This window comes from Mugil cephalus, chromosome 19, assembly GCF_022458985.1.
Source record: "Mugil cephalus isolate CIBA_MC_2020 chromosome 19, CIBA_Mcephalus_1.1, whole genome shotgun sequence".
Lineage (NCBI taxonomy): Eukaryota > Metazoa > Chordata > Actinopteri > Mugiliformes > Mugilidae > Mugil > Mugil cephalus.
The window spans coordinates 12,451,610-12,473,850 of NC_061788.1; the positions used below are offsets into that span (position 1 = coordinate 12,451,610).

Consider the following 22,241-nt stretch of genomic DNA (forward strand, 5'->3'; position numbering starts at 1 on the left):
CTTTTTTGAAAGATATATTTTAATTATGCATGACGGCAAATTGTAATCTTCCTTAAAAAGTATATAGCAGGTTTTTCGACTACGCTTTTACTTATTAATTACTGCTATTAATAGAAGTTTAAACATCTGCAAACAGAGGGTATGCACATGACTCCATGGTTACAGCCACAAAAAGTGACAGTTGAGCATGGAGATTAGCCACATTAGCTTGAACCATGGGCTTTAATAGTGTCTAAATTGTTAAATTAATTTAAAAGAGGTGAAGTAAATATTTCAGTTCCAACAATAAATCACAATTAAATAATAAATGGAATATTTGTGATCACTCCTCATCATCCCTTTAACGTCCGGTCAGATACTACAGTATTGTATGGCTAACGTTACTTCTCAGTAAAGCTGTTAGCGTTAGCATAACTGAAATTACCTAAAACTAACTTAAACTAACTGAAACTGAGGCTAATCCACTTTTCCAAACTCATACTAGTTCGTATAGATCATTGTCGAGTTCAGTTGTCCTTAATTTGATCTGATAATCCACATTTTTCCTGGTCTCACTGTATTTACTGCTACATTTCACTGTTTTTGCCACTCAGGGGGGCGTGGCCACGGGCATGCCCTCTTTTAAGAAAAAAAAAATAGATGTCACATGCTCCGAATTTTGCCACAAAGTGAGTCAGTTTTATTGATGACCTCTGGACAATATGAAAAGCACCTGTTAGTAATGATTCATCACCTGGTCAAGTAATGACCAAGCCGCACACACGCCTTCAGAGAGTACGAAAGCAAAATTATTCACGTTAAAGCAGATGAGACACTGTGCAAATGGTTACCGACATGACCTATAGAGATTATGTAAACAGAGATTACATGTAGAGTTCTGATCTGACTATAGAGTAGTGGTGTAAACGAGATCACTTACATTACAAAACACACAGAGGGGACATCTTGTCAGCGGATAGTGGTTACAGAAATCGCAACATTGTAAAGCCATTGTTAGCAGCGATGGACAGAAGATAGATTTAAGAGGACGTTTAGACAGTCATAGGCCAGTAGATAACTATGGCTTTAGCCTTCAATAAATTCATAAAATGCTGCTTAAAAGTGCAAAATACAATCATAAAAATTAGACAAATGGGTTAAAATGGGTTAAAAATGTTTTTTTTTCTTAATACTTATTAGTAGTGTCACTGATGTAAAGTTGCTTATGAACTGATTTTTTAAAACTATAAGTAGATTCTGTGACAAGAACTGGAATTAAGGGAAAGAAAATATCTTGGTGGGTTTCAAACCATCTAGACAAACTGGCAAAAGCTGTCCCTTTATCCTGATACCTACTGAGAAATACTGCTTGGCTCCTAGTCCACATCACACACATGCACCCATACTGTAGGCGTGTCGGGCTTGGCTACACGAACATTGTTTTAAAATGAAGCTGATTAAACTGCATTAAACTTCATGATCCATGAGGCAAAAGTCCAAACGAAAACCTTCAATTGAGATATTCTCAACATCACTTTATGTTAAAAACCTTTCAAGGCTACACACATATCATTATTCACATTAAAAGATTAGAAACATTCTGTCAGTTGTCACTTTGCACAGCTCAACTTATGTCACTTTGCTTGAGTTTGTTCTTCTTAAAGCAAACTCGTTAAAGTGACGTTTATCCTTCCGTTGTTGCAGAAACCCTGCACTTACACACATATAAAATATGGCTACGGTCAAATAAGAGCATAGTGTTTTCCCGCTTATATTGCTGGAGGTTTGATTTGCTCGGACTAAGCAGGCTCTCCACGACAAATTTGATTTGGCAAGTATTCAGCAGTTCAGGTTATCTCAATCCAAACCTCGGTTTTTCTTAGAAATATAAAACCAAACCATTAAACCTCAAACCCAGTAAACGATACAGAGGCAGCGCACCATCCTCTTTACCTTGTTTCCAAAAACCATTAACATTTAAAAAAAAAAAAAACGATTAAAAGGTTGATGCTGGTGATCAGTGGAAGCTGTTACTTGGGGATTAATGGTGGAAATTTTAGATTCATTGAGCCTTTGAAATTATATATTACCCTTTTTTTCCTTTTTTCAGACACTGATTTCTACCTAATAGGAAGATGTTACTCGTACCTCGACATGTTCCGGCGGAAACTTACACCTTCCTCAGAAGAGAGCAACATCTTCCTATTATCAAAGAAATCAGTGTCTGAAATAAAGGAAAAACGGTAACACATTATTAATCGAAAAGACACAATGGACACCATCTAGCCTTTGATGTTACACTTCAAACTCAGCAGTCTTCCTCCTTTCACGGCCTGTGTGCTATGACGAGAGGAGCGGCTGCCGTTCAGCGGAGGTGCTCTGAAACACAAACGTTTAACGTATTTAATGCTGGGCAAAACATATTTAACACATGGTTTTGTGCTAACTATGAAATAGCTTCTATTGTTGTTCAATCAAACAGAAATGTGAAACATTCTCAAATCTAATTTCAATACGTGGAGATTTTGCAATTGCAACACTGAAGCATGAATTTAGTTTTTCGAAAAAATTACACTCATTGGAGAGCTGAGATTTTGCTGTTACACCAATTGTTAGATATTGACAGAAAAATAAGGACGAATAGTTAACATCTGTCAAAAAACATAAACAACACAATTTGTTCCTCTGATTGGTTGTCGGTGAAATACAATGTGTGCCTGACTCGGTTTGGCTATAAAACTATAAATCTATAGGAAATGGAGAGTCATGAAGTGCGAGACGTTTTATACATGTTTGAACAGTTCACAGACTAATGACATCACAACCCTCACCTCAGGGACTCTCTGTCGACACATCAACAGCATGAAGACTACTCCCAGAATAATGCCCAGACCAATCAGCATGAACGGGATGTTCTCCACGACATCCTTCTCCATGACGATCATCTGCAGCTTCTTGGCTGAGGCGTCGTCAATGAGGGCGCTCTGACGGGACGAAGAATCAAACGTAAGAAATCCATTAACAAGGAACACACGCCAGCTGGAATGGCATGAAAGCTTTTCGAATTTTTGAATTTGCCACTGAAATATTTTACTTTGAATATACATTCATGTTGAATTTCCAAAGTTTTTTTGGGCGGGAAATTACAAAAATCTAAGTGAAACCTCAGATCTCTCCTGTGGAGTTACGTCATATAAAGTTCAGATTGGCTTTGAACCTTGAACACTAGAATTACAAAAGGTGCAAAAGGATCATTTGCATTCATCTCCAAGCAGCGTGCGAAGCAAACTTCACACACAGGCTACCGCTTCATAAATATATCACAGTCTGAACCATCCAACTGCATTGTCTCACTATAACACAAACACAGACATTTGTTTTAAGGTTTAACGCCAACTGGCCTCATTTTCAAAGGACTGAATCCAGCAGTGGTATGTTCATGATAGACAGACGTAACAAGTGTGAGATCAATAAAAGTCGCTGCCTTTCTGGCTTGGATTTATATTGTATTGATATTATATATATATTACGTTGATGGGGATTTGTGATCTGCATAAGAATAAGAGACGAATAAGGTGTATGTGTGTTTGTACCTCGTTGAGATAAACCACAGGGAGGACCACCGTCCTCACGTTTCCTGTTTGGCTGAAGGAACAAAAAAAATAAATGAATATAACATATAAATAAAACTCAATGTTTTCAGTCATAACCTTCTAAACACACATCTCTGATGCAAGTGGACACCTTCATTACCTCATAGAAATTGAAATAAAATATTGCATTGTGAACTGTGCCTTTAACAGTTTATTCTTGCACAAATGAGCCAATGCGTAAATGGTTAAAAGTTTCCACTTAAACAAGATCTAATTCAATGGCGGGAGTCAGAAACTGAACGGCCTGGTTGCAGCTCACAACCCAAATCACATTATCTCATCTGTCAAACACGATGGTGTTTCTGACATCGTTCTGTATGTTTATTGAACCAGATGTGATCATTTATCATTTTACTGCTGACAGAATGAGTGCAGGTGTTCACGAAAGCATTCAAATAACAGTCAACACCAGGCTGAAGGCAGAGGGACCCCACAACAACAACAACAACAACTATAATTGTTGTTGTATTTTAAACTGAATCTGTTACTAGGTGTGCTCATTCAGATGTTGGGTCGATGCATAACAAGTGAGCTAGACTGATCAAAAGTCCACTCATAAAGATGATGGTGGCATATCTGCAGTACCAGTTATCTTACTGGCAAGCCCTCGCAGACACGGCTGGTGACACAGCTATTAAAGCTGAAGCTGAACCCAATACAGGGAGAGTGAGGTTTACGAAACACAAAGAAGTTAAAATGAGCAGATTACCTGAACCTGGGCATCTGCTCCAAATAGACGTTAATCTGGAGACGCTTCGCTGCTTGCAGGACGATTCCCGTTAGCTGCAAAACACAATGAAACACGTGGTTTAAAAGAAGCGCACACCTGCTACTCCTGATTCAGGAACGTCTGAGTCTGATTATTAAAGCGTCAGCATCAGTAGCACCTGGTCTCCAGAAATCTCTTATTATTTTCAAGATCTTTGGAGTGATTCTCAATCACCCAGGTCCTGATAAAGTTAGAGGATTCAGTCCAGATTCAATTCAGATTCAGAACCGAAGAATACACTTTTAGATTAGTGGGAAAACACTTCCTACGGAAGCATTTAAGAGGTCCAAAATGTATTCAAATGTACAGCTGGACAGGGACAAGAACGCTCCTGCAGCCTCTATCTGAATTATCTCAATAGCCCTATTTCTTTTCGCCAAGGAATTAGCAGCATTTTTACTGTAATCCCCTGCACAGGACTGGCTGTAACAGGAAGGAGTTGCACCTTTGTTGCAGATAAAAATGTCTCTGAAGCTGCAGTGAAGGTGGTTATGCTGGGCTCGTACAGGGCATCACGACCCGAGAGTTGCAGTGGAAGACAAGGGACTTTGATCAGCCTCAATAAGGTCATGCAGTGGCACGACGGCAAATGCAGCGTGGGAAGGAGGAGAAACGGAGAAAACAGTAGCTTGTTTACTGGTTGAAAAGCTCCTATTGAACTAATGAAGCCACCGCCTGAGATCTGGGCGCCGGAGCGTACGTGCCTCAGCGTATCACAGCTTCACGCTGGGTTTTTATCTTTGACATTATGCAGCACTGCACATTTTTCACTTTGCTCACCTGAGAGCTCGGCTTCAGTTCGCTAGAGGAATTATATAAGTACGGACTTTAAAAACACAACGGCCCAGAGACACCTTTAGTCAAAATGAACTAACTTCTTCTTTCTTGCAGTAATTCAAATACATAAATGTAATAAATGTGTTGGATTACAAGCAATTTGTTTAACTCCTATTTTTTTAACAATCCTTAATATTGACAGGTGGACTGTTACAAAACCATTTGCAATCCATTGTCTTTGGTTTTGCTTTGGGGTCTCACAAAAACACACTACACATGTGTACCTAGAAATGTTTTTTCTTTAGTTCGTGCCCCCTTATCAAGATTTACTCCAATCAGAACCAAGGGGCTACAGTATTAGTGGAGATAAGAGCTGTCAGGTCTTATCTTTTGTGACAGCTCCGTACCATGTACCGCTGCTTTAATCTTTAACCACTGCTTCCAACAGAAGCTCTGACCTATGCCTATGGTTGTGGCATGGACTCCTAGTGGTGCTCTTTCTCTCCCTGAGCTCCTGTGTGTGTGTGTGTGTGTGTGTGTGTGTGTGTGTGTGTGTGTGTGTGTGTGTGTGTGTGTGTGTGTAGTTTTTCGAAAAAATTACACTCATTGGAGAGCTGAGATTTTGCTCAGTGTGTGTGTGTGTGTGTGTGTGTGTGTGTGTGCAGGTGTTTGCGTGAGCGTATGTGTGTATACGGGTGCTTGTGCGTATGTGTGGGAATTGGGAGGGTTTGTTTTTTGTGTGAAGCACCTGGTGTTGCTATTTATTTGAATGTGCTGAGCTGAGAGAGTTCGCCATCTAGTGGTAGTTTAATACCACAGCTTTTCAAAGCCACTGACTGCACTGCAGAAAACGTTTGCTTATGACCCCTCGCATTATTACTACGTGCTTTCAGTTTCACCCTCTGATGCACTGAGACCATTAAGCCACACATTACTACTAAGTCCACCAGACGAAGACACGTCGCCAGAAACACCTACATAAAACGTATGCTTTTCTGTTATTGTTATTCTCTTTTTCCTGCCCCCTCGGTCAATGTTTTGAGTGATGACAGACATAACGCCAGGGGTGGGCCCTGGCTGGGGCGCGCACAGTTGTTTTGTTCTTTTTTCTCGTGCTGCCCCCTAAAGAATGCCACCCTGGGCAGCGGCCCACTTTGTTCATGCCAAGAACCACCTCCGCAAAGATGGATAAACTCTCTGTGCCCGCTTTAAAAGCATGATGTGCACGTCTACTATCTTATTTTATAAATGTAAAGATGCTATTTCCAACACTTTGTTGTTCTGGGTTACTTATTTAAAGTATTACTGTGTCATTTAAGTTGCTGTGGGTGTATGTACGTCTGTCCACTCAATCACTAAAGGGCTTTTACTGTGGCTTTGGCTTTACTAAAGTGAGGTAATAATCAAAATACAGGGCTGTCTCTAGCCTTCTTCAAACTGAGCTCAACCTTCTGTAGCTGACGTAAATAAAGGTCCCTTATAGTGTTTAAGGACATATAAAGGGTATAAAGAAACAAATACTCAAAACTAGTTGTAATACCTACCGGATGAATATCAATGGTCGTCTGGTGCTGCTCCTTGTCAGGTTTCATGCCAAACACGTCCTGAGCAAACTTCTCATCTGCCTCGTAGAAGTGCGGTGAAGACATTATGATGGGAGCTCCTGAGCACGCGGAAGATTCAAAGAGAACGAGGTTAGATCAGACCGAGCCAGGACCGGATCACGCTCATGTTAAACCAGCTCCACCAGCTCAGAGAACCTCTAACGCTGATTAATTAGTTTAATTAGTTTCATGCGACCGCTCGAGGCATTTCCCACCTTGTTTACATGGGCTGACATTCAGCACACCGGAGCCCTGGCAATTACCGGCAGGCACGCAAAAGCCTGCGTTGTCCGGGTTCACAGACACATTGGCAAACACCTTGGAGGGGGGGACGAATCGATACCCGGGGACCCCCTTCACCGTCACCTCTTTGTCATACAGAGCGTACAGAGACCTTTGAAACAGAGTCACATGGCGGTTACCTTATGTAGGGAGAAATGCATTTACTGTAAGATGATTTTCTGAAAAATACAAAATGTTTCAAAGGTTGACTCTCTCATAAACCTTGACTGTACTCTCAAACCCCCCGTCAGCAGTTGGTTGACCTGTATACGAATGTAACTGAACAGTCGGTGTTCTAAACAATTAACAGTGGCCTAATTTAAGGGGCTAACACTGACCAGCAATGCAGCGAGTCAGGCTAAAGTGGAAGCCTTAATCCAGTATCCAGACCTGAATAATGTTGAGGAGGTCCAAGCCTTAAGGCAAACTTTTCAGGCTAAGTTTAAAACTTTGATGAGCCAATACCCAATCAACCCTAACCCTATAATTAAAAACACAATAGAAACACTCCCTCGCTTCACTCACCTGCAAAGGTCAGAGGAGAACATGTAGAGAGTCTCACTCTTGGTGATGACTGGGTGGAAAAAGGCGCCGTTGGTCCCATTGATCATGTTGCACTCGTCAGATGTCCACCAGCTCAAGGAACTACATGCATACGTGGAAAACTTCAAATTAATGCTTTTGTATACATCGCGTGCCATGTATGTTGTTTTTTTGTTTTTGAAAAACAAACAAAAAAAAAGATGTGGGAGTTTCATTTACTGACTAGCATCAAACCGCTTCCTCATTTTTTTCCTTTACAGGCTAAAAGACATGTAACCATGTAACCAAATGTTCTTTTAAAAGTATATAAACAGACTCGCAGTAGCTGCTCAGCGAGCCTCTCAAAACTATTTCTTACAGCACGGCGCTGGATGAGACAACAGAATCTGAATGAACTGGGTGTAAAAGAGAGGCGCAGGTGACCGAAAGACGTGGATAACGTGGAAAGAATTGGGCCACTGAGTGTCTATTCTTTTATGACTGTTGCCTCAGATAAGGAAACTAAATACTTTCATCCTTGAATAGATACGGTCATGAACAGTGTCCTTTCAACTGTGATACAACAATGCCAAGAAATATCTGCAGGAAACTCACACTTATCTCTCCTAAATGTTAACAAACACATGCAACTAGCCTTGATCATTGTGGCACTGATATAATCACTTGTCGTGCCCAAACCTAAAGTGCATGTGATCAATGATTCTCAGTAGATTTTACAAAGAGACTGATCACTGCAATGATTTGGAAAAGCTACCTTCCACCGTTCCATGTGTCCACTCTAGCGAAGTCCTTGTAGTTCTGTTGACCGGTGAAGAACACATACTCCCCATCGTTTGAAGCATTGCTCTGTAAGAAATAAGGAATAGCATCAATGCAGGAATACAAGAAACCACATATACAAAGTATATTAATAGTCTACACAATATTTAGTTAAATGAGACCTTATAGAAGAGTCCGAAAACATCATCCAGGTCGTGCTGGAACTTTTTGAAGTCTGCAAGGAGGCGATCTTCATATCCCCACAGAAGCTCTCCCACTGTGCGGGTGGTGAAGAGGTTTTCATCAAGATATTTCATGAGGGAGGAGATAATATTGGAAAGATATAGGCTGTCCTTAAATTTCTCCATTATCGTCTGACAAGAGAAAGAAGGAGAGGAAATAATACATGAAAATCTCATCAAGTTTACATAAACCTTAATCCAATACATTTAAACTCTCCAATTCCTGGCATTCGATCCCAGCAAACATTCCTGTAGATTTAAATTGTTTGGGTCAGAACATTTGCCACAACGTTGGTATTATACATCTGGGACCACTGTAAATATATTCACATCATCTTCCTTCCTCATGATTTTATCTGTCTTCTGAAATGTACCAGTCTCCTCCTGCAGTAAATCTCCATCCCCCACAACATGATACTGCCTCCCCCATGCTTCAAGGTTGGAATGGTTTTTACAGGACTTCCCCTATTTTTCTCCAGACATATTGGTGGTTTTTGTTTTATGGCGGTCAGCTTTGTTTTACTACACAGGACAATTCTTTAAAAAATGAGATCTTGGTTCCCACGCGTAGCTGCAAACCACAGTCTGGCTTTTTAAGGTAGCTTTAGGTTATGTTGATATACAAGTTGTTTCACTGTGATAATCAATCATTTTGAGTATCGTGGTATAACATAGCACCAGTTGCTGTCTGAGGAATAATGAAATGATTAGTGAATGCATACGTGAAAAGTACTCACCACGGCAGGGATGTTGACCGTCCTGATGAGGTCACTCTCAGGACCTCGGGACATGTTACGCACGAAAATGTAGGTTTTAGTGTTGACAGCTGCTACTTTAGTGCCATTATCCTGGAAGTCAACCTGCTCCATAGGCCGGTACTCTCTGAGTAGAAAAATACATCAGTCAATTTAAAGTGATATTTTTGACACGTCACAAGATTGCAGCCATATGCACACTACCAGTGAAACGTTTGGACACACCTTCTCATTCAGCATTTTTTCTTTATTTTTTACTACTTTCTACATTGTAGATGCATACTGAAGACATCAATCATATGAAACAAGATCTGTGGAATTATGTAGCAAAAAAATGTTAAATAACTCTAAATATGTTTTATATTTTATATTCCTCAAAGTAGCTACTCTTTACTTTGTTGACAGCGCTGCAAACCCTTGGCCTTCTCTGAGTGAGCCTCATAGTGTAGTCACCTGAAATGGTTTTCACTCATTTGTGCAATGTCTTTCTGTCTTAATGGGGTTAGGACCATCATTTGTGTTGTGCAGAAGTCAGGTTTGTACACAGCTGACAGAAGAATTTGAAAACCATATCATGCAACAACCAATCAGCATTACTTTAAGGACTGAAGGTCAGTCAGTCGACAAAACTGCAAAAACTTTGAATGTGTGTACGACATTCCCAAAAACCATCAGCCCCGGGCGAGGAAGACCAAGAGTCACCTCTACTGCTGAGGATAAGTTCACCTGAGTCACCAGCCTCAGAAATCACAAGTTAACAGCCTCTCAGAATGGAGGAGAATCAGGTCTTTATGGTCAAATAGCTGCTAACAAACCACTATCAAGGAAAAACAACGAGCAGACGAGATTCGATTGTGTCAAGAAACACAAGGAATGGACATTCGACCAATGCAGAAAAGGTGAGTGGAAGTTTTACGTGACTGCAGCTTCTTAAAATTCTTTCAGTCAGTGTCAACAGATAAGAAGCCCATCAGTTGTGTGGTAAGGCGAATACCAAAGCTGAATTCACAGGATAAATGAACTTTAGCATGGAGAGGGTGAGTAAGTAGATCACAAGGTTGTTCAAGGCACAGTAATGCTGAATGGACACAAAAAAAATGCTTTTTTTGGCAGAAAGAAAATGATGTCTAAATAACTGGGTTATGCAATTCTTACATCAGTGCTCGTCACGAGGATGCCCTTATATGTTCATTTCTTAAGTCTGTGAAGGTTCTTAGTCATCCGGGTCATGGTATATCCAACGATATCCATTTTGCCACTCATCCGAGTAGAAGTTGAGGTTTTAAAAAAAGGAAACTCTGTGGGTATAACCCATCAGAAACTTGCACTGGTTGGCAACAAAAACAAGATGAGAAATGTTCAGATGGGTTATAGCCACTGGTTTATTTCTTAACTTTAAGAAAAGAAGGTTGTGGGAGAAACATGTGGTTTAAAAAACTGAGGTTTTAATTTAAAAAAGGAAGAAATACAATATGAGTGGTGGTGACTCAGCTTTTATAAAGCTAAACGTGGTATTGTTATAATGTAACTCCTGAATACTCCACAAACTAGTCTATTGTCAGTCAGGGCTTTTAGGACTGAATCCTCCAGTTACCTCCATCCATGCCTGGTGAAGACACAAGGCTCTGCCTCCATTACCACATACATTTCTCGCACACCACACAAGGGTGTAGGACTGACTCAGTGAAAAAGCTAATTAATTTCCTTAATTCCTTTCTTTGTGTTCAGGCAAACATGACAATTAGCTCCTTGTGACTTTTCAACATTGACAGATGACACATTTGGTTCCTATTTTTTATGTGATTTGTACATTCATTAAATTAACGAACTAAGAAACCAAACCTATTCCTGTTTCACCTGTATGTATACGGACCAATCTCGACCACAGCCGGCCTGTCACCCAGCAACACCTCCGCGGGATTTGTGAGATTGAAGAAGTAAAACTGCATGTAGATGTGTGCCGGTGGATTTTCCCAGGCCGCAAATGTGTCCGTGCCGTTTTTTAAAACGACTTCCTACGAGGGACAAAGGGCAGTGGGTTAACAATGTGTGACTGCAGACAAATAGTTGATGATAAGCCGCCTCAGATCACGTGACGGGATGGCGGTGCTGCATATGCCTGCTGCAAGAGGTAAAATCACATTTACTTAAGATTAGAGTAAGCTGGGGATATCAAAGCACAACTTTCTTGTGGATACAGTTGTGGGATATTGTAAGATACACAATTTTGACTGATATGATCCACGTTAAAACACATTTAATACATTACTGGGAGGCTAAAGACTTATAGATTGTTTCAGGCATTTTAATTTTTAGTTAAAATTGCATGGCATAAATTGATCAACAATTTACAAGACACATTTAAAATGGAATGCTAACACAATAACATAAATATTATTAATAATAATAGCTGGAAATACAGACATTTCATAAAACTGGCTAAATGCACGTAGCAATAGATGGTAATACAGGACACGCTAAATACATTATAATCTTTTGTGAATGAGATAAATTCAGCAACATCTTCATAATGAACCTTAATGTCTACAAAAAAAATTGTCTTGCCCAATTAAGTAAAGTAAGCTAAGATTAGCCGCCGCCACAACGTTAGCTTATGTAAGGTTAGAGCTTATAAATGGCCCAAATAAGATACTTACCTTTTCAACCATCGACTGTAGAAGATGTGGAAACACGCTGGACAAAACCAGGGAAATGCCGAGAATCAGCATGAGAATAGAAAAGGCTCCGGTGCCGTAAATGCAACATGATTTCAGTAGCATGATGACAATGCAACAGACTGATACAGCAGGGCAGGGCTGGCACTGTTTTTGTTTTGATGATCCAGGAACTTGCTCGACGAAGCGAAGACTCACATCCGGAACGAAATACTTCACCGCTTCATCGCTTCCGCTTTCCAGGACCGACGACTTACTGGAGCTGACGATTTCTCTCCACTACTTTTACAATACCACTTAATACAAGCTTTTAGTCGCACAGTTTTTTTAAACACGATACTGCTTTGATAAGTAGGAGAAAAGTAGGTGTTACTTTATTAGTCCGTTAATGTTAAAATACAGGGCGAGTGTTTATCTTGAAGCTGAACACTCTTTGTTACGTAAACGTAACGCAATTCCCTTAAACTCAAGACATTTTGTGGCCCTTTTAATCGTCTGTTAATCATCGATATTAATTGTTATCACTACATTTAAGGATTAAAAAAAAATCACTACATTTAAGGATTAAAAAAAAACTAGTGCAGTAATGCGAATGTGCAGTAAATTGAATTTGGTAAAGAAAGAAATACTACTATAAATACTTGTTACTGTTTCCTCGGAAGTGTCCATTGATGTGAGGTTTTAGAGAGACAGCAAGAGTTATAATCTCATTTTTATTTTTATTTTTTGAATATTCTCTTTTACCTCAGATCACAACATTTGCAATGATTTTAATAGTTAAAGGTTAAACAAAGAAAAAACAAAGTGAGGAAAAAGAAGCAAGAAAAAAACTACAAAGCTAGCGGCCCTTGTATCAGCTTCTGTTTTGAAAATACCATGATATGGATAACTGAAAACCTTCATGAACAGTTTAATACAAGCCAGCTGTTTCAATGTTAGCAAACTATACTTTTGTTTTGACACTATTATTATTTTTTTTTTATATCAATTTAGAGACAGGTATTGTGGTCATTTTTTTTTTTTATCATTAGATGGTTTCTTTGTAAATCAGCAGTAGAATATGAAGTACTCTATACATAACTCTCCAACCTGCTTGTGATACCTTAATCACATACATTATGCCAGCCTACTCACTACAATATATCAGCTATTGTCCCCAACATAGTTTTCTGCCTCAAACAAACCCCACAATCATCTGGTTTAAGCTACAGGTTTCTTCCTGTTAGGAACTTTTAAAAAAGGACAATGAGTAATTCAGGGTCCACAGACAGTTTTTACCCTGAGCAGTTATTTAGAACTGAAGAAGCTAGACATGGACAGTAATCTTTGTCATTTTCAGCACTGAAGTCCAATATGATTGGTTTGTATCATTTATTGTCCAAATATCTTTTTTTTTTAACTTATTTATTTATTTTTGATTAATTAAAGGTTTAAGGTACTTTTGCTTGAAATGTAAAAAAAGGACTAAAAACATGTCACTTACTCTACATGCAAATAACCATCATTCTATTGTGTAAACAGTCTAAAATTACACTTTTAAGTAAAGATACTCTTTACTTGCTACTGAATATTAAACCATTCTCTTTACAGAGCAATTGTGTAGTAAACAGCTTCTCCACGAGATGTCGCTGTCCTGACATTTACTGCCTACATTCTTTGTTGCCTATAAACTGGGATTATAGTACTGGTTGAGTCACGATTTCACATAAAAGGGACCACGCCTTGGCCAAGCAGACTAACCTACAGAAGGAGCAGTCGTCTGTGTCACTACGTCTCATTTTGCTTTCATTGATTGTGTAGGCAGAAGTTCTCAGAATTACCTTTTTTAAAAGACGCTGCTCAGAATAGACTGTTTATAATGACACAAATGAATGGATGAACGGAATAATAACGTCTGGGAAATTTGAGCATAAGTCTTGAATCGATCATTATGTTATGACTCACAGACAGTGAGGTACCCTATGATACATGTCGTCTTACCAAATGTCATCAGCATTACAACTTCACAGCTCAGACATGTTCTTACCTGCACAGGTAAGTTTCACTATAGAGCTGTTGCAACACTGGCCCACAACATCAACATGAAAAGTTTCTCAACTTGAGACATGATACAAAATGAATGTGCTCCTAAAGACCAGGTAGCACATGATGGGAAGTGCTTCACACCTTAAACAAACACTTCAATCATAGTTCCTGTTGATCTGGAGGAGCTTTGTCTTAGTTGCATTGTGGGTAATGTAGGATTCCTGTGTGTGGGTATTAATATTTGGATATTAATAAGGACATAAATCAGAATATCTCTGTTAATGAATGTTGTAAATCCTTGAAAAGATGGAGATCAGTTCAACATTAGAGCTGTAGCTGTTTGTATCTTTTATTTTAATTCCATTTAAGTTTAGAATCAGTTAGTTTTCAGAGCTGGATTAATCATTTCGGTTTAAGATTTGTTATTAAAAAATTGTTAATTTGTTTGTTTTTTATTATTAGCTTTTAGATATTTTACTGTATTTTTGTTATATTTCATTTAATTAAAATACACAGGGGAGTTTAAATCAGGGGACTTTGAAGAATTGAGAAAGCAGAAGATTTCTGCTAGCTTTTTACTTATAAATTTATATAATTGTTATGTTATGTCCTCTATATTTACAATATTTTGAATGTGAACTTTGTCTTCACGTGTTTGTGGTGACAGTTTTTTGTCTGTTCGTATTGTTTGTGGTTATAACAATGTCATCAAATGCTTGCTTGCCCTCTTCGTCATCCCAGTGATCTCACTGAGACTGATTGTTAAATAATAAAAAACTTATAATAGTGGTCTTACTTCTCATACTTGTTGCTTTGCTTTGACATATTTGACTAAAACAAAAGACATTACCTGTGCATTTTATATTAAAGACAAAGGTGTCTCTGTTATTTAGCCAAGCCCAATGACTAAAATGGGGTTGTCAAAAACAATATGTGTTGCTACAACACAATACAATTTAGTATTACTACAAACCACAGCCTCCGAGCACAGCACAGGTGAATCAACAGCTCACTTCGTTTTCATTAGTGTACCTATGATGCATAAGATATAAAATTCACACAGGTTTTTCCTTAACTATAATAACCTTGTTATAATACTCCACTGCAAAAAGTTAAAATCGTCTGTTGTAGTTGGCATCTCAAACGATGATCAGCGCACAATTTACCCAGATATCGCACTGTAAATATTGACATTTATTGGACAGCAAAGCGCTTCGAGTTCTGCTGTGTATGTATGTGTACGTGTTCTACCGGGAGTAGGCTCGGTTTAAGACGTTCCAAAACTGAAAGTTAGTACGTTTTAAACATTTATGGCTTAACCACGTGCTAAGCCGAGAACTGACAATTAAATTTTGATAAGGGAGTCATGGGAGAGAAGTGGTCTGGTGGACTGTAACCTGCAACACCAGTAAATATAAAATAGGATCCAAAAAAAAGTGGCCTGTCATGGTTAGCTAGTTCAAACAATGAATGGTCACTGCACAGTTTACACTGGAGGTGTACCACAGGTATTGCACAGTAAAGATACTGAGCATGAGATAAAGTGACTGGTTTCTGTTGTGTCTTTTGTTGTACTAAGAGTAGACTTGTCTGGAGGGGTTATATTCAAATATGTTTTACTTGACCACATCCTTTTTTTGTTTGTTTTGTGGGGGACTATCCCTTTAACCTGAACATGAATGGGGCTCGCTCACCGCGGTCACGAGAGCTCCGGCAGAGTGACGTCACTTTCCTGAACCGGGCAGCAGCGGCTGAGCGAGCGGAGGGTCCACACACACACACACACACACACACACACACAGAGATACAGAGAGAGAGAGAGAGAGAGAGAGAGAGAGAGAGAGAGAGAGAGAGAGAGAGAGAGAGAGAGAGAGAGAGAGGAGCAGGAGTCCACGGACGGACCAACTTTTAATGTATGCGGGGCCCGGAGAGCCGCCGTGTAGCGCCGCGCTGCTTTCTCCCTCTTTACGCATCCCCCCGGTCGACTTCGCTTCGCTCTTTCCTCACTTGTTCAGTAGCTCGTCTGGTTTTTGGCTCAAGAAGAAGAAGAAGAAGAAGAAGAGCGGTTCTTTTTTAAGTCCTCCTGCGACTTCCAAAACAGAGCCGGGTAAGTTGTCGGTCCACTCATTTCACATAAGGTTGTTTCGGTTGAACTTATGCTCGGAGTTGTTGTTTAATTTTTTAAGTGGGAGTCTACACAACTAACTGGTTTTGAGCCTCGGTGGTGAATTAAACAGGCACAGCTCCCAGCGGCGCAGCTACAGAGCGTATCAATCTTATTATGTTTGTTGTACAATGATGCACGTCGCCTACACCGGAGCTGCAGCTTCACCCGGGGTTTGTTCACATATTCACTGGCTTCATGCAAAACTGTCCGGAGGAGCAATATGCAAATGTGCAGAAGGTTTCTACTTGATACATGCAGGCCTGAACTACACGTCGGAGTAATTCAGTAAGAGTTTGACAATGGAATCAGTTTGAGGGTAGACAACACATTTTCATGATATTTCTTTATGCAAACGAGTTTCTGACAACTATAAAAGCATGTTCACACTACTTTAACATCAATCTAAAGGTGCTGAATGATTCAAGAGGAGCCTGGACATGGCTGTTGGTTGTGCACACACAAACTCTATCTCCCCACTTAAAACTCAAGATCTGATTAACTCTATTTAAGTCTGTGAATATTCTCAAAGAAAAAAAATGTAAGCCAACTAAAGTTAGACAGTTCAAATGAAGTTTGTTCAGCAAGAACTCAAACAAGTCCAGTTGACTATTTCCAACTCTTCCTTCTTTTGTCTGCAAGATCTTTACGGAAGCGTGCATTTTAAAATGTTATTCTTTCAGACCAGATTGCAAGTGATCATTACACAGAGTCTCAAACTGCTTACGTGGTGCCCTCAGTTAAAATACAAGTAGACACACAGAGGCCCCGGTCTCTAATAATGAAATAAGTAAGAAGCCTAACTTTGGCTGGAATGCTCCAAAGTGTATTTTACAGTTAAATCATCGACAAGGTCATTTCAGGTATGAGAGACTGGAAGTTGCTCGGGGCGGAAAGGGTTCAAAAATACAGTCTCCAGACATCCCTGAGGGTTCTGTGGTGATTTATAGCATCTTTGTAGGAAATAATAAAGAGCCAGATACCGGTTTTAACAACAGGTTTGAACTAGAACTGCACGCAGTAAATACGTCCATTTCCCCCAAACACTCATTAATTCAAGATTGAAGTGGAATGCAGTTCAGGTATTGAATGGTTACTATTGTACTAGAAGTCTGTTAATGAGGCTTTAATAAACACCATATTCTTAGGAGGAGTAGTTAGGACTATGATGACTTACTCAGGCAGCAGACTGTTGCCACCGTAAATCTCTGGAGTCCACGATTACGAGTCATATTCACTGGAACTCGTGTGGATATAACGTAACGAAACACTCCTTAAGTTAAGCGGTTCGGTGTTGAGAAACACTAAATCACATTTGAAATGGGAGCTAACATGGCAGAGGCTAAATTTAAACATGTGTGTGTGTGTGTTTTTTTGTCTTCACAGCCTCGACTGAACGATTGATTAAGTGACTGCATGGCTCAGACTGAACATGAAGAGCCTCAAAGCCAAGTTTAGAAAAACCGATGTAAGTAGCGTAACATGTGTTCACGACTGTGTGGATTGTGTGTCCGAGCTGCCGCGTGTGTGCACGCGTATGTGTCTGCGTGGATGAGTCGCTGTCTGCGCTCGAGAAGTTGTGGATGACTTTTTAGCTCCGCTTTGGAGTCGGCAGAACCCGGTGGCTTGTTATATTTGTTCAGGAAAAACATAAATAAGTTTGAAAAATAAAACAAATGCCATGTACTGAAAACAGACAAAATATGTCATGCTGGATTTCACATAAAACAATGCAGCTCTTAGTGTGTGTGTCATGAGAAATCGAGGACCTGGATGTGAAGTCATAACATTGCGAAACTACCATTACTATTTATGTTCTTAGCGATGTGACAGGGACTTTCATAAAGACAGACAGCACAGAAGCATTTCACAGTCACTTCATCTTCCCATACTCTGACTCTGCGCTGCTCCAGATGAGGATTCAATCACACTGACTATGAATCAGTCTTTCGGGAGTAATCTCTCCGTACTGGTTCACAGTCATTCATTTGGTCACAGTCTGAGATGCTCTACACTCACAGGAAGTGAGGCGTCTCCGCAGCGTCTGACTCATCTGTTGTCACGGTGACCCTAATGACACGGAGCCAACCGGGAGACAGGAAAAGTCTGGAGGTTTTTCGTGATGAATGAGTCCTAGGCGGTGGAAGGGGAGGGCGTGTCAAAAGTCAGAAGTAGAGAAGCTGGCGAACGGAGCGAAGAACGCTGAGCAAATGAGACACTTGGCTTATGTAGACGGTTTCCATGAGATTAAGAGTGTGCGGTGGGGCAGGATGGTGAGCTCTGGTTAAATGGTATGTTTGCCGTGTGAGAAAGAGGGAGAATTATGGGCGCTATTATTCAATTACACCCAAAACATACCGAAAGGCGCCTGCTAAGAGGGGTAAATGAAATATTTAGGAGACCCACCTCTGGAACTTCTAGGAAAACATTAAAACATGCTCTTAAAGTCGTAATAATAGAAAATTGCGCAATCTTAAATGGGCCTACTGTCTTTTACATGCCCCTACTGCTTAATATTGGTAAATTATTGCAAATTCTGTGAGCTATGTGGAGGAGTACAATAGTGGCCATTGTTCTGGAAAATGTTGAATCCAGCACTGGGCTGTGAGGTCAAATAGCTCCTCCTTAGTGAGTAAAACGGACTGTGTCTTGTCTCACCTTTACTGGGTGTTTCCCAGTCGAAACTATTTATACAGACTCACTGGCCACCACGTTTAGTACACAAGTGAAAACAAATGCATTCAAATAAAGGTTATTCTATTCAGAATTTGGTTTAAATAAGTCACAGCTGTTTATTATGTTTTAATTTGAGAGGCTGTGGTTTGTATTTATTAGTTTGACAACTCCATGTTTAGGGTAAATAACAGAAACACTTTCACATCCAATACTGTTTAACAGCACCACAAACAACATCCCACATCAAAATATTCACTCAGGTGACCGGCCACACGTCTTCAACACAAACAGTCATCGGGTCTGTTACAGGAAAAAAAAAAAAACAGGGAAATTAAGTGCAGGGCTCTTACATCAGAATGTGTTTGTTTTCATTAGTGTACCTAATGTTTTAGGAAGTGAGTGCACGGGGCCCGTTTTAAACAGTTTGAGATGCTTTGGGAGCGAAACGCTCGTCCTCACTGAAATAGCCCCCGTCGTAGGCGGCATGAGAGAAGAAAGGAAGGGAAGAGCAGTGGATGTGAATGTTGCTTAGAAACACAACTGATGCCATTTGCCGTCATGCATTCCTTTGCAGACCTCCCACCCACATACAGTACATTGTCGCTCTTTGATCGCCTGGGTACTTGTCGGGTTTGTTCTCCTGCTTTATATAACAGGCGCCCGTTTTCATACCTGTTTATTCATATGACGTTTGGAACAGAAAAGGAATCACGCTATTTTATTTAATACTCATTAGGAACAATTGCATTATGTGCAATTATACAATCAAAGGACGTTATTGTTTGGCTTAAGAGTATTACATGATTTAACATTTCTGACTCCCAAAGCATCTTTATTTCTGCGTATTCTGGGTTTCATGCGAAGCCCTGCACATCGTCAATACAACAGCCTCAGTGTATGTATGCCACGCATGTTTCCATTGATTATGCTGCTCTATATTCAGAAAACACAGTGGACACACTGGAAAAGTGCAGCATATGTAGCCAACTGTGCTCCGAACATAGACTTTCAGTGTAATACACAGTCAGTTTTGTGGAGATGGTGGTGAAACATCGATAGTATCGTAGCCCCACACTTTGTTAAAATGAATGGTCATGATCCAGGTATGCAGTAAAATGAAAAGTTTCACAGGCCGACATGTTTATCCTAGCCAATAGCCATTCCACAGCTTTTTATAGAAACCCTGAGCAACCGTAATAGAAAGAAAATATCTCTTTGGTTCTATTTTAGGGAGTGTGTGTCAGTGACAGATTACCCAGGAATGTTTCTCCCCAAAAACCAGCCCTGCATTTTTTTCAACAAAATAACAGAAAATTCGTGCCTTTGTAAATAGCCCCCCTCTTTTTTTTTTTTTTGAAAGACATTCCCAGATAATGTGCAATGGAATCTGTGGTTCAGTGTGAAATCATTACTAAATGCTTCTCTTTAAGGATCCTTGTCCGGCTAGGTGAACCGAACGCATCAGTCACCCGAAGCGTTACTGAAACACGTCAATGACGCGGTGACGGCTAAATAAGGCAGAGATGTGAAAAGGAATGGGAGGTGGTTGCAGTAGCCTAGCGGTGGCGTTCATGACTCACAGCTGATGTTATGACTTGACCAGCAAAGGTTTTGTGTGCTCAACTTTTCACTTTGAATGCTACTGTCAAATGCTCTTACTTCGTTCAAGAGTAAAGTCCGTATGTGTAGCCCCCTCTTGTCGTATGCACATGAAGATGTTTTTAGAAATGTTATAGATGGATAATACGTTAACATTTTGTCATTTAGCTCCATGGAGTTGTTTTTATAATGCGTCTAAGGAAAATGTTGATACTGGCATTGTCCTCATCCTTTAATTATAACTTTGTTTTTCCGCCATTACCCACTCGTTAGCGTGCTAACCTGTTAGCCTTGGTGGCTTCTAGACTCCAACCTTTACACTAGCAGCAGTGTTCTCATGACTTGCGGCTGATGCTACTAGCTTGAACGCCAAGCTTTTGGCGTGCGCGTCTTCCCATGTTGTAACCACATCATTTTAAAGCAGCAGTAATCATGAGTCCACGAGTTCCAGTGCCAGAGCTCTGAAAAACACTAGACGGCAATCAAAAATTCTAGTTAGTGCGCCTGTGTTTTCCCTGCCTCTGAAAAGTTGTTCAAGAGAGCATTTTTTTCCATCACAGCAAACACATAATCACATTAATTCAGTTCACGGGTTTAAATCCACGTGGCTTACTCAGGGAGCATTATATCGAAGCTCATTTTGAACTGCATTTCACATCATGAGGAATACTTCATGTTGAGCTGCAGAAATTGTGCAACACACAACAGGTAGAAGCTTCTATTTAAAGCAGCCATAAATGATATCTTGCGTTTGAACAGTCACAAAGTAGGTGATAAGTAATGCGCGCTACGCCTGATCGGCCTTTATACCATTGTGATAAACGCATCCTGTATACCTGTAAATATGTTTTATGTAACTTTATGGTTACGGACTATCTCAGGCTATCACTTTGGCTTATGCTATAATTCATAGCATGAAGTGCACCAAGAAAAAAAGTCTTGATTGCCTAATGTATCGGTCATTTCTTTTCATCCTTGCAGGAAATTACTGACTAAATAGGTGTAAATGTCACAATGAAATAAATCAAGCATCACCGGCACATAAAGCCGTGTTTGAATGTAATACTATATCCCATCATTACTTAAGTCAACATCTGTCGGTCTCCACCATAACTCTAGTGAATTGATGTCGTCTCCTTTATTAACAAAAACAGACTTTTCCCAGACTCTTCCCACACGATGTTTTGTAAACGCCTTTTTTCATTAGCATTAATTATCTTTTTCTGACCTGGCAGCATATTTGATTATTGAGAAATACATGTGAATGTGGAAAGAACGAGCAGGCTAGCTTAAAGCTGCACAGCCAGGCACACTCAGCAGAATGTGTCACCAGGTTAAGTAGATCAGCTTTCTCCAATGCTGCGCTGTGAAAGCTCCGTGCAGCTAAAGTAGTGTGAAAACGCCGCCCACGCTTAAATTGAACATGAATTTCCATGTTTTAATATCAGACGGTGTTAATGCTGCACGGGAGATTAACCGAGAAGGCAACAGAGCGTGTTGCATCTTCGTGGATTACAACAAGAACGGTTCATTTTTCTGCTCTGGTCCCATCATTGCTGTGTTGTGGGAATACCAGCGCCTAATAGGGAGCAGCACCAGTGTCGCTTTATCACTCAGTCTGTGAGCATGTGTGTAGTTATGCAAGGTCAAAGTGAATCAGAGGAAATCTAGCAAGTGTTTATGTGTCTGTGCATGTCTGTCTCCCAGACTCTGTGTCTGCACCGGTGTATATCTTTGGA

General features: G+C 40.0%; 2 protein-coding genes across 3 annotated transcripts in view; one reads left to right on the top strand and one right to left on the bottom strand.

Moving 5' to 3' along the window:
* Window positions 1–656: 656 nt before the first annotated feature.
* scarb2c (scavenger receptor class B, member 2c) lies at window positions 657–12,218 on the bottom strand. Its single transcript, XM_047570366.1, has 12 exons — window positions 12,021–12,218; window positions 11,221–11,378; window positions 9,346–9,490; window positions 8,549–8,740; window positions 8,362–8,453; window positions 7,590–7,709; window positions 6,998–7,176; window positions 6,723–6,841; window positions 4,342–4,415; window positions 3,573–3,624; window positions 2,811–2,963; window positions 657–2,358 (listed from the first exon to the last, which is right to left on the bottom strand). The coding sequence occupies exons 1-12, from the start codon at window positions 12,141–12,143 to the stop codon at window positions 2,320–2,322; spliced, it is 1,446 nt and encodes a 481-aa protein (XP_047426322.1). The 5' UTR covers window positions 12,144–12,218; the 3' UTR covers window positions 657–2,319.
* A 3,602-nt stretch (window positions 12,219–15,820) lies between these two features.
* Window positions 15,821–22,241, top strand: part of rai14 (retinoic acid induced 14) — a 33,241-nt gene continuing 26,820 nt past the window's right edge. For both annotated transcript variants that reach the window (XM_047570231.1, XM_047570232.1), the window contains exons 1-2: window positions 15,821–16,170; window positions 17,614–17,695. In XM_047570231.1, the coding sequence (XP_047426187.1) occupies window positions 17,660–17,695 (36 nt within the window). In that variant the 5' untranslated portion in view covers window positions 15,821–16,170; window positions 17,614–17,659. The remainder of the gene's footprint in view (window positions 16,171–17,613; window positions 17,696–22,241) is intronic.